Here is a 12,491-nt window from a genome sequence, read left to right as displayed (position 1 = left end):
CTGTTAAAGTAGTCCATATTTGTGTTCCACAGATGAAGAAAATAAAAACATGGGTTTTCAACATCATTTTTGGTGGAACTATCCCTTCAAATTACATTCATACATAAGCAAACATCATGCATTTTCAAATATCCACTTCCTCTCAGTCTTTGGCAGCGAGTTAACATTCATCACGCTTGACATTTGGGCATGGTCCCCCTTGACATGCACCAGGAGTCAGATGGCCAGACATCTGCCCAAAAGTTCACTGTGAATATCCATTTGAATTGATTCAGCAGATTCCCGCGCATGTCTATCATTCCCGCGTGAGAACGACACTAATCCCACTGCAGCACTTGGCTACGCTTTGGAAGATGGGTAGGATGATTATGTCTAAAACACTGCTCCATAAAGTTTGCAACCACCCAGTGTTAATCAAGACAACCTGCACACATGGCATAAAGAACCTGAAACAAAGAAAAAGGTGAAAGTTTAGCATTTCTCCTTTTTTTTTTTCTTCTTTTTTAAAAATTTGATACGTCTTTTTTTTTTTTTTTTTTTTTTTTTTTTACAGCATATGCTGGTTAGGTATGTTTTGAAGCTGGGATGCTGGTTTGAACTGGTTTGTGATGATTCTTTGCTGGTTAATGTTGGTCATGTGCTGGTCGGACCAGTTCAGGACCAGCGCATGGTCAGCAAAGAACCTGCTCAAATATGCATTCCAGCTTCAAAACATAACTAACCAGCCCTTTAACGCTCTTCTCACTTTGCCCAGAGCTGTGGCTTTGTTGTTGCTTTTGCCATTTTATGTTTATTACAGCAGGCTGTATGTGGGCTTTTGTTAGTATTCATGTTTGTTACTTAATGACATATATATATATATATATGCCCTTTTTATGCAAATAAACCTTTTGTTGTTTTTGAAACTGATTGGTCAAAGTACTCAATGAATAAAAGAAAACATATTGGTGGTAATAAAGTATAATGAGAGTTTTATAAGATATTAAAGCCACCACTTTTGGGAACACCAAATTAGGTGAAGGATTTTCAGCACAGCACAAGGGTTAAATATTAATTTTTGTATTATAAGTCTTCAATATAAAATGTCATATATTTAAATCGCATAGATGGTTTGAAATTGAAGTTGAGTCAATCACTAATATTTTATATATCAGAAACATTGATCAGAAAACTCTCATGGTTCAAACAGGTAAGAGTTCAACTCCAGTCACCCTCCCAAAGAATGTCGTCTTGATGCAATTTTCATCATCTTTATCTATCTTCTTTTTTCCTCACAGAAATCTGAGCAGGATCAGTCTGAAGAGGACACAGTGGGCCACATGATTCAGGTGGCATAAACCACCCTTTCCTCCACATGTTTCAGTCAGTCCTTTATGGTTCAAGTTTCAACACATGGTTTCTGACTTCCCCTGAAGTCATGTTTATCGGTTTTCCTTTATTTCAGTTCTCGTATAGACTGAACAGTTGTTTTAGTTTTCTAGTACTGCCATGTAAAACATACCGATATTGGGAATTTGAGTTTAAAACCATCTCACCGGGCCAAAAGGTGTAAAAGTGTTTTCTGTATTTATGAGGAACAACTTTTCATTGTGTATATGATTTGTTAAGACATTTCATTCCACTTCATTTCTTTATTTAATTAAAGGTAACATATAAGAATTGATCACAAAAATGTGAATTATGGTTGAGTTTTGTATAATGAGAAGTTTTTACGTGTACTGGATCAGACTGTGAAATGTTACACACTTCTATGCACTTGCGCTTTTAGTTGGTCCATCGACCATTTGTACATCCAGTCACTCTCAAGCATCTCCCTTTAATGAAAACCTTCACTTATCTCTTTGTTTTTTTCTATTGATGGATTCCTTATATAAAAATAAAGGTTGATGTTCTGTACATGGTGGCAAAATCTGCTTTCTTACTTTTTGTTAAATGCAACATTTAGTTATCCATTGAAACATACTGGTATGTCAGACTGTTTTTAGCATCTACACATTCTCACAGGATGAGTCCAGCCATGTTTGTGTTTCCTTTTGCTAAGTTACAGACACACCCATATGATTGCCATTATTTATAGATCAATGATGCTGTACCCTGAGTCTTTTTTATCTGAGTTAAAGGGATAGTTCTCCCAAAAATGAAAATTCTGAAAATCATTTAAATGATGACAGAGTTAATTTTTTTTGGTGAACTGTCACTTTAAGACCTTGAGAGATTTTGCATATTTTTTTAAATGTCACTTTAAGATGGGAAGCACATGGCATGGAGACATGATCTCAACACTAGCTAGAATAGAGATAATCAGGTTAAAAGGACTGGCAGATTGATCGTTTACAGTAGAGGGCGTTATATTACTGAATCAGTTGTTTCTATCATTTTGGTGGCTTCATATATGCATATGAAGAGTGAGGCATTCAATTGGATAGTCAGGAACGACTAGTTATTTTACAAATGAAAGGGCTTGGAGAATACTTCAAAGAACACACAATGTGTCCTCAATGCAATGCAAAACAGGTCATCAAAACACACAACAGATGTTATAGCAACATAATTTTACCATAATCAATTGCCATAAGGCAGGATAGCTTGACCCCAACCAGCTGCAGACATTTTATGGCACCTTCAGTGGGAAATTGAGAAATTATTTGACAAAAATAAATCATTGATAAAGTCTGTACAAAACACACAGGTTTAGTTCTTTGAGAATTGAAAACTCTTTCATAATTTACTCACCCTCATGTCACTGCAAAACTGTAAGACGTTTTTTTTTCTCTTAGAACATAAAAGGTGATATATAAAGCACTGTTAAAGTAGTCCATATTTGTGTTCCACAGATGAAGAAAATAAAAACATGGGTTTTCAACATCATTTTTGGTGGAACTATCCCTTCAAATTACATTCATACATAAGCAAACATCATGCATTTTCAAATATCCACTTCCTCTCAGTCTTTGGCAGCGAGTTAACATTCATCACGCTTGACATTTGGGCATGGTCCCCCTTGACATGCACCAGGAGTCAGATGGCCAGACATCTGCCCAAAAGTTCACTGTGAATATCCATTTGAATTGATTCAGCAGATTCCCGCGCATGTCTATCATTCCCGCGTGAGAACGACACTAATCCCACTGCAGCACTTGGCTACGCTTTGGAAGATGGGTAGGATGATTATGTCTAAAACACTGCTCCATAAAGTTTGCAACCACCCAGTGTTAATCAAGACAACCTGCACACATGGCATAAAGAACCTGAAACAAAGAAAAAGGTGAAAGTTTAGCATTTCTCCTTTTTTTTTCTTCTTTTTTAAAAATTTGATACGTCTTTTTTTTTTTTTTTTTTTTTTTTTTTTACAGCATATGCTGGTTAGGTATGTTTTGAAGCTGGGATGCTGGTTTGAACTGGTTTGTGATGATTCTTTGCTGGTTAATGTTGGTCATGTGCTGGTCGGACCAGTTCAGGACCAGCGCATGGTCAGCAAAGAACCTGCTCAAATATGCATTCCAGCTTCAAAACATAACTAACCAGCATATGCTGGTTTTTTCAACATGACTTAAAATTCCAAGGTCTTGGGATCGAATCAGAGGATCTACTCATACCAGATGTGAACAAAGCTCAGGACGGCGAAGAGAATCCCAGCGAGGAGGGACACTGGAACAGCCAGCAGAGCAGTGATTATACGATAAAACCAGACCTTGGACACCTCGAAAAGAGCGTGACTCCAGATCCACACCCGATCCCCACTGCGCACCGAGACTGGCTCTGCTATCACATCTTCAAAACTAACCTGTCAGAACAGAACATTCAGAAAAGTAGCATCTCCTGCCCTCATCTGCTTTAAAATAAATACAGCTATCTTGAAAAATGCCCCCAGGCTACTATTTTAGTCAGTGTAAACACTTAAAGTACCTTTTTAATGAACAGGGAACGATTAAGCTGTTGATGCTAATGTTGGCAAAGATAATTTTCATTAACATCACCAATGAACCTGACAACAAGAGTCATAAATCATGAATTAGATAAAATGTTTACATTTTAGGCATGATTTTTACATTTAAATGTATGGATACAATTAGCTACATGAATATGGAAGGGCAATACTGGCCACGTTAATACTGGCTAAGCTAATCTTTTACCAACTTACCAATGTACTTGACAACAATAGTCATAAATCATGATTTAGATTAGATTTTACATTTAAATGTATGAATGTAAGGTTAAAGCTTAAGAATACATTAGCTTTAACATGAATGTGGAAAACTAAGCTGGCTAAGCTAGTATTGTCCAAGTTAAAAATCTTTCATACCATGAAAACAAAAATATTAATAAATCTTGATCTTGAAATATCAAGAATCTTGATCTTGAAATATCAAGAATCTTGATTTTACATTTTAGACCTTATTTGACATTTAAATATAGCTGGCTAATCTAACATTGGCTAAGCTGAGCTCGACTAGGCTAATACATTAAATCACAACACTCATATTAAATTTAGCTAACACACATGCATGTTCTAAAACAAATGAGCTAAACTGATTAGCTTTTTAAATGAAAGGCTACAGCAGCAGTATTGAGTGAATATGTTCATTTCTAAATAAATGGACTGTCTCCATCTGTGGTAGGCTGCTTCACAGCATTCGATATGTATCTTAACCTCTTCAGTACAGTATTTTAAACTGAAAACTGCAATAGTATTAGCAACAGTTCATAACATAGACAATGCTGCAGTGGCTACTGCTAGTCTTTGACAGCTGTGTAATTTGTCTGGTCAGCTCATTTAAGAAGTGGTTGCTATTATTGTCCACATCATTGGAGATATTCACACATGTTCTTCTAATCCATCTCCTGCTACCAGCTGTGCTTGTCTACAATGTCAGAACAATGTTCCTTACTTTGGATTAGAGTGGATTCAACAAAGTGGAATCTAATTCAACCTAATTAACCTACCAAAAATGTCATAAAATGCAAAGGTTTTGAAAATATGATTGAGCAAAATCAAGTATTGCAAAAAAATATATATTTTTAAATTGAATTATATACATATTTACAGATATCTACAAATTCTTCAATCAGGAGAGATTTATTTGAGAATGAGAATGACTTAAGATATTAAGTCTTGTTTTGAGGGGAAGATATTTCAAGTGTTTATACTTAATATTTGTCAATAGGTTACTTTTAATCAGTCACAATTATATGATTTTATGCTTAAACCAATATCTGTCAATGGGGTAAGAACAAGTCTTTGTTTTCCATTTGAATTATATATTTTTAATACCCCGACTGACAGATATTTATCTTGTTTTAAGCATAAACTTGATGGGTTGGAGGTTTTGAGGCAGTAGTCTACATTAGAATCAATAGTGGTTTAATATTTTCCTGGCCCTTGAATAACTTTTCCACATCAGTCACTTTCCCAATCAAAAGTGACATTCTACACACTCTATAATGCTACAGTGAAGAACTGTAGGTGGCCAAAAAGAGATTACCTTAAGACACTCATTTATTTGTCTTGGGTCCCGTTCATTGATCAGAGGCCTGGTGTCACTCTGTGTAGAAATCACATCTTCTTCTTCCTCTTCCTCCAGGACTGTTTCCAGCTGCGTCTTCCACGTCTGTTGTCCCTCATCATCCTCTCCATCCCCTGCATCCCTCAGGTCAATCTCAGTTTCCCTTGCGTCCATACTCCGCATCATGGTGCCCGTCATCAATATGAATGTCGTAAGGTCATAAAGCGGCTCACCAACAGCATCAAAACATGAATAAACTGTTTCACACACTCTTACACATATACACAGTGAACTGAGAGCTGGAGTGCTGTCTTGAATCTGAATCAGGGATATGAGATATATTAGGAAAGTGACCGTGCCCTAACAGGCATTCCCAAACAGTCCCCTATGGGAAGATACCAGCCCCCACTGATGCATCTGCTATAAATATCCCATTAGTGACCAGTGCAATGCAGATCTCTGGTAAGTTTAGAATAGCTCTTAAAAGAACCAGCGGATCAAGAGCAAGATGAAATATATAATCGAATGGAAGCATTAATTTTGAGCACTGATTGAGATTTTGTTTGATCAGTGTGTAGTATTTGTTTGCAAATTTTGCTAAAAGATTATAAAATTAAACTTTTTTATTGTTTATGGACATTATTTGTGAATGAGGATGTGCAAAATATTAAAACATTAATGGAAACAAACTGACTGACTTTTGTTTCTTGCTATATATCTGATACCCTTAAGGCCATCTATAACTTAAAAGCTGCAAAGTAAACTTTCAGCAGATATAAGTATTTGAAAAGACTTTCTCTTCCGTAACATTTGATTAAAAAGTCAGTCTTTGATCTCATTAATCTATTATTTGTTCCAGAGCAAATAGTTTTGGCTGATGGCAAAATCACATCACGTTATATTTTATTTAATTTTAATGATGTATATTAGAATATTGCCTCTGTGATTCTGACTGAATTGTCTAGCAACTTTTAAGATGGCTGTTGTTTATTATTAAAAAAAAAACACATAATAATAGTAGTGTTGGGGAACTGTGTGTTCGTGATGGTGATTTTAGTTACATTTTACACCATTAGATGGCCACACAAGACTGTTTTATGAGTCAACGGTAAAGACTTTTATTCTGAAATTTATATTTTTTACTTTTAAGAACAGCTTGTAAGACCCAGTTAACAAATGTACTGAGCAGAGCTGTCCTCAACACATGTCCTCATCGGAAACTCTAACTAATGTTTTATTGTGAATATGAGCTTGAGCTGCATCAGATGCAGGTAATCCCTCGCTCAGTCAGTCTCTCTCATAATACTCTACATAATACAATGAACTTTTTATACAGTAATACAATAAGCTTTCAATGAAGGAACTCAATGTTCCTTTGTTACTAGTTCTAAAGTGACGTTTTCTAATTAGTGACGTAGGCTTGGGCTCAGCTGTTACACTTTCAAACTGAGATTTTGAATCTGTGGCAGAAGGAAGCAGTTCTTCACAAAAGAGAGTTTTTAAAGACACTTTGTTTTTCTTATGTATTTACACACTCATGCCGTCGAACTCTTGTATGAATGCAATATCACACTGATAGACATATCTCATGTCTACTTGTATGATAATGCTCACAGATAACACCTTTAACTCAGAGACATAGCCTATACAAAATTCTTTCCAGTTTCCAAATCAACATTTTAATTTTAATTTAGTTTAACTTGATGTAGCCTGCTAAAATAACTACAAGTGAAACTAAAATAAACATGAATAAATGCGCTACAGGCAATTAAAAAAAAAAACGAATAAAAAAAAACTTTAAGTGAGATGAAAATGGTTTTAGTGTGTTTTTAGTTTGTTGTGGTTGGTTTCTAGGTGCTTGTTTACCGATCTTTAAGTCAGAAGAGCTCAAAAGTTCCTCCTTCAATGAAAGAAAATAAAAAAAAAATCCAGCTGTTTCATCATCTATTTTATCACGGTCAGATGCATCGTGGTGTTTTATTCTGGAATGCTCTCTTATTAATCCTCGTCACTGTTTAATCTCACAGTTTGTGCCATTTTTTTTCCAGTTCACCTTTGCCCACAGTGGTTGTCTCGTGTATCATGAGGTTGGACCAATGCCTTTCAGAAATGTTCTTTTTGCAGCCGCCCTAGTTAAATTTGCTTTATCCGTTAAGTCTAATCTGCATTCAAATCTCCTCATTAGAATTAAAAACATGTCCAGAAATATTATGAAGACATAATTGCAGGAAACCAGCTTTCAGTTGACCGATTTAGACTGACAGTATCTGAAATGCACAGAATTCAGAAAATCATCTTTGCCTGTTTAAATATGTTTAAATGTGAAACAGCTGTCCTCTGGCAGATTTACTATATTATATAACCGTATGTATTTGGCCTAAGTCACAGGATTTTCATAGACACGCAGAGCCAAAATTCCAACAGGAGAAATGCAATGAATATGGAGACTCAGTAAATATGCAAAATTAAAGTGACAGTGATGTGGCTCATCCTTTATTGTACTTCATTGTTGAGTGGCATATACTAATTAGCTTGCATGAATATGTACGTGTGAAATAAACAATGCAGGAATCCCAGTTGTACATGACAATGAAAGACATTGATGAGCCCTGGAAATGTTGGAAGAATCTTTCACAATAATATCATTAACATGCATTAAGAAAATAGATGGGGATTAAGATGCCATCTTTAAAGCGACGCTTATAAAGTGCTAAAACAATAATTTACAATAAAAAAATCAACTCTATTACAAAAAATGAATGATTAATCCTCTCCAATCCTCCATCCCACAAAATCTCATGAATAGTTTAGGTGATCTCTTCAGGTATTTGCCCCGGTATCCTAAAACTAGTCTGGTCCAGTGTGCTCCTCGGTGCAGCCATGTGGTAGCTGCATCTAACGTCGTCCCTGTCACCACTCCTGCACAAAAAATGAAAAAAGTCCTGATGTCCTGAACGTTCGTGGCCTGACGCTGAGGGCTGCACAAGTCTGCCGGTTGATCGGCAACACAAGAGCATCTTACACGACTCCTCCCTGATCTGACGGTTGAGCAGACCATAAAAAAATGGGTTTACTGCGAACGTCGAATACGCCAGCCATGTGACCGGTCCTTCGGCTTCTTCAGAGGTACCACGGGAGAATCCCAGCGCCAAATGCAGGTGGAAGGCAAAGTAAGGCAGCCAGCAGAGCAGGAACTGACCCACGATGATGGCTAAAGTCAGAGCTGCTTTCCCACCAACCAGTCTCCTTTTCCTGTGAGGGACCTGATTTCTGCGGACGCTTGTGCTGGTGGTGATGATCGTGGTGTGGCTGCTAACGGAATCAGACCGATGCTTTGGATAACTGATCTCCCTTGTCCAGCTCGGGATCGGCTCTCTTTCTCGCGCAGCCGTGTGGGCGACTTTATAGACATTCCCATAGATGGCAATAATAATAGCAGCTGGGATGCAAAAGCAAACCATACAGAATAAAATAGCAAATACTCTCCGCTGTCCACTATGGCTCCAATGAAGAGAGCAATGGGTGGCGGCAATAGATCTCCTACTTCCATAACTGGGCCATCCGAAGACGGTAGCAAGTCCTAGCAAAGTAGACGCCACCCAGACAAATCCCATCATGGCTACGGATAACCAAGGTGTCATTTTAGCCTCGTACCTCATGGGATGCACAATGTAGAAGTAGCGTTCGATGCTAATCACAGTAACAGTAAAGATAGAGGCAGATATGAGAAAGGCATTGAGGAATATGTACACCCTGCATTCGAGTACAGAAAAGACGATGCCAGCGAAAAAGGGTGAGTTGCAGATGATGCCGAGCGGCATTAGCAAAGTGGCACACAGCAAATCCACGATGCAGAGGTGACACACCAAACTGAACTTGCGGAGATGTGGCACTTTCACCACCACAGCAAGCACTCCGCTGTTGGCCAACAGCGCTACTGCATTAAGAGTCACCATGAACACGAGGCCCGACATGTCTCGTAAACGCGATTGCGGATTGGACATGCTCCCTAACTGCATGCTGCGAGCCAGAAGCATTGGGTGGCCATGACTCAATGTCTCATTTAGTTCAGTTTCGTTAAGCTCTGCTGTTGGAGGGAATACAGACGCCTCCATTGTTTACAGTGTGGTGCTCCAAACGCAAAGCAGAAACGCAGACTTCTCCATCTTCCACCAGTCAGAAATGGGCACTCATTGGCTGAAGGTCAAAGGTCAGCACTGCTGAAAATATAATATACAAAAATGAGTATATTGCAGCAGAACACATGCCGGACAACAAGTTGTTAAATTTAAAGGTGCATTAAGCAATTTTAGCTTATTTGCATGTATTTACAGTTCTTTTTAGAGATAATAAGCTTTTTAATATCATAATTATATACTGTGTTATTGTAAAAAAAATAATACTATAATGAAAAATTATAATAAAATAATTAATTAAAATATATACTCTATTAATATTAATTTTATTTTAAGCATAAATTATATTCATGTAAAAAAATACTAATTATGATAGTGTGAGGGACTTTATTTATTTTGTCCACGTTTGGTCTTTCAAAAAATAATCTATGTATGTTTTTGCTTATGTCCAGGCCCTTATAGAATACAATATACAATACAGCATGGTTTACTGATGTGTAAGATGGCACAGCATCTGCATACTTAAAGAAATACCATAGTATTATCATAATGCCGGTGTCCAAACACATGATATTACCATGCCATCATATGCAAAAAATTATAATAATAATAAAGGTTTTAGCAACATTTCTAAATCACCAGCCTATTAGCATAACATGTCCAGTGCATTGTTGTGATTGTCTCGTGGACATGTGGCTTAGCACTGAGAAAGCGAGGGAGACTTGATCTGTCTGAATAATTCATGGTGCTCTAACCTTTTGAAGCAGAGTATAATAAGCTCACTTGTTTGTCTGAAGCTGTTAGGGTTTCTCTGGCATTAGTGTTAGTGTAAGCGGTCACCTGCAAATCAGCATATTAGAATGATTTCTGAAGGATCATGTGACACTGAAGACTGGAGTAATGGTGCTGGAAATACAAATTCAATGCTGAAAGTTTTTTTTTTAAAGTTTAGGTTGTAAAGAAAGCAAGAATTCACTGTAATTTTACTGTATTTTCATAGTGTCAGTAATTCCATTGTGTTTGAAAATCTTTTCAAACTGATCAGCCAAGATTTATTATGAAGTCATTTCATTTCACAATGCCAATAATCATAATCTCTAGTCGTCTATAGTCACCGTTTATCAGTATATATCCATAGAGGCTAGAAAATGAATACAGAGTAATTTGGCATGAAAATGCACAGCGGCTGTATTGTATCACCATCATTATGGCTGCACAGAATGTTCCAGCTTGTTTTAGGTTAATCAGTTCAGGATCATGATGGATTGGTAATGCCTTGACCTTTCACTACCTCCATTTTTTAGAGCAAAAAAATACTCCACAGGTGGTTTCTGGGTGAAAACTGGATGAAATTATGGAAAAACAACAAATAGCATCTCTAGTCCCCAGCCCCTGATTCAGACACAGCTCTGGTAAATCAGTCACTTCCACTTTTAATCCGGTGGCATGTTTTTCTGCCAGTAATCTCTCTGCTCCACCCAGACTGTCTGCTCATCTAATACACAGATGTGCAGCTTTTTGAATTTGGATTATAAAAGAGTTGTCCTGATTTTATTATGTTCTGTAAACTTTACATAAATACACACAGAAATAGATTATAATAAAAGAAAACCGAAACGTTAACTAAAGAGTTACATTGTTTGTAGTTTAAAACAGCGTTTTGTGTAATTTAATTATACACCATTAAAATATTGCTGTAGTTCTCCAGCATATATGGTTAATTATGCAATATGTTACTGGGAAACAGTTTGAAACTTAAACACTTTGGACAAAAAATATTGGAAAGCTCTTGAATTTTCAGAGTAATAAACTAAATATTTTAAAGCAAAAAAAAAAAAAAAACACAGTAAAATATAACATATTATTCCAAAGACATTTTGATTCTTTGAAACTTAGAACAAATTAATATAAAACTTAAAATAAGACAAGAAAAAAACCTCACCTGATTTTTGTCAACTATGTCTAGTCAAGCATCGTTTAATGTTCAAAATGTTCAAAATCCAGGATGTGTCCATCAGTCGTGTGGAGCCGGTGAAGTTTATCCAGCACTCACTCTGTCTGTGGTGCCTGATGGAGTTGTGTTTGGCTCCACAGTCTTTGCACTTAAGACAAGTGGAAGCCATTACAGAGGCAGGTCAGTCCATTAGGAGACAGAGTCATTACACTGTGTCAAGTCCCTCTCACTGAGGACGGAGCCAGAGAGCTGCAGAGAGAGAGAGAGAGAGAGAGAGAGAGAGAGAGAGAGAGAGAGAGAGAGAGAGCGAGAGCACAGTAGTAACAGGCACTCACACTATGTTTAAATTCTAGCAGTAAAATAAAATAATATAAATAAAACAAAACATAGGCACGAACATATGCAATAAAATACAAACAAAAATAAATTGAATATTAGTTACATCATTTATATTTAATATTAATAACAATAATAGACTCAGGAGTAATAGTACTACACTTATACTAATAGTACATAGTGAATGTGTCTATTTTATTTATGATATTTAACTATGATGAGTTTTTATTATGTTTGTATTTATGTCTGCATTTTTAATTTCTTTATTATTATTATTATTATTATTAATTTGTTTATAATATCATTATTATAGCATTAATATCATAGCAGTATACTTAAGTTTTTATTGTATATGTTTGTATGTGCTATTTTGTTTAAAATAACAACAACAATAATGTTTTACTTAATTATCCTTTTATTGCATGCCTGTAAAAGTATGTATTTTATCTATTTACTTAATAATAATAATAATAATAATAATAATGCTATACTTAATGTTTTCATTGCATGTCTGTATATATGTATATATTCTGTTTATTGATTTTTATTTATCTGTAATAT

At 36.1% G+C, this 12,491-nt stretch overlaps 2 protein-coding genes across 3 annotated transcripts; both read right to left on the bottom strand.

Annotated features, from left to right (window-relative positions):
* Positions 1-585: 585 nt before the first annotated feature.
* LOC113055361 (caveolin-2-like) lies at positions 586-5,856 on the bottom strand. 2 transcript variants are annotated; one of them, XR_003277521.1, is made up of 4 exons: positions 5,484-5,856; positions 3,597-3,784; positions 2,734-3,248; positions 586-2,620 (listed from the first exon to the last, which is right to left on the bottom strand). XR_003277521.1 is itself a non-coding variant. In XM_026221624.1 (3 exons), exons 1-3 carry the CDS (start codon positions 5,700-5,702, stop codon positions 3,098-3,100), a joined length of 558 nt encoding a protein of 185 aa, XP_026077409.1. In that variant the 5' UTR covers positions 5,703-5,856; the 3' UTR covers positions 2,699-3,097. The 2 variants fall into 2 exon arrangements, 1 of the variants encoding a protein (XP_026077409.1); XM_026221624.1 differs by lacking the exon at positions 586-2,620 and having other exon boundaries at positions 2,699-3,248.
* Positions 5,857-7,987: 2,131 nt separating this feature from the next.
* Positions 7,988-11,841, bottom strand: LOC113055704 (probable G-protein coupled receptor). Its single transcript, XM_026222096.1, has 2 exons — positions 11,583-11,841; positions 7,988-9,721 (listed from the first exon to the last, which is right to left on the bottom strand). Exon 2 carries the CDS (start codon positions 9,617-9,619, stop codon positions 8,312-8,314), a length of 1,308 nt encoding a protein of 435 aa, XP_026077881.1. The 5' UTR covers positions 9,620-9,721; positions 11,583-11,841; the 3' UTR covers positions 7,988-8,311.
* Between the last annotated feature and the right edge of the window lie 650 nt (positions 11,842-12,491).

The sequence above is a fragment of the Carassius auratus genome, chromosome 36, assembly GCF_003368295.1.
Source record: "Carassius auratus strain Wakin chromosome 36, ASM336829v1, whole genome shotgun sequence".
In the NCBI taxonomy this organism is placed as follows: Eukaryota; Metazoa; Chordata; class Actinopteri; order Cypriniformes; family Cyprinidae; genus Carassius; species Carassius auratus.
This window is presented reverse-complemented; position numbering and strand designations above follow the sequence as displayed.

What these genes read in the sequence shown, in the direction of transcription:
- LOC113055704 (XM_026222096.1), bottom strand. Translation starts at nt 9,619, where the DNA reads ATGGAGGCGTCTGTATTCCCTCCAACAGCAGAGCTTAACGAAACTGAA.
- LOC113055361 (XM_026221624.1), bottom strand. Translation starts at nt 5,702, where the DNA reads ATGACGGGCACCATGATGCGGAGTATGGACGCAAGGGAAACTGAGATT. An exon ending in AAATAAATGAGTGTCTTAAG is followed by an intron (nt 3,785 to 5,483) that starts GTAATCTCTTTT and finishes CTGTTCTGACAG; the next exon opens with GTTAGTTTTGAAGATGTGAT. An exon ending in CTGAGCTTTGTTCACATCTG is followed by an intron (nt 3,249 to 3,596) that starts GTATGAGTAGAT and finishes TCTTTGTTTCAG; the next exon opens with GTTCTTTATGCCATGTGTGC.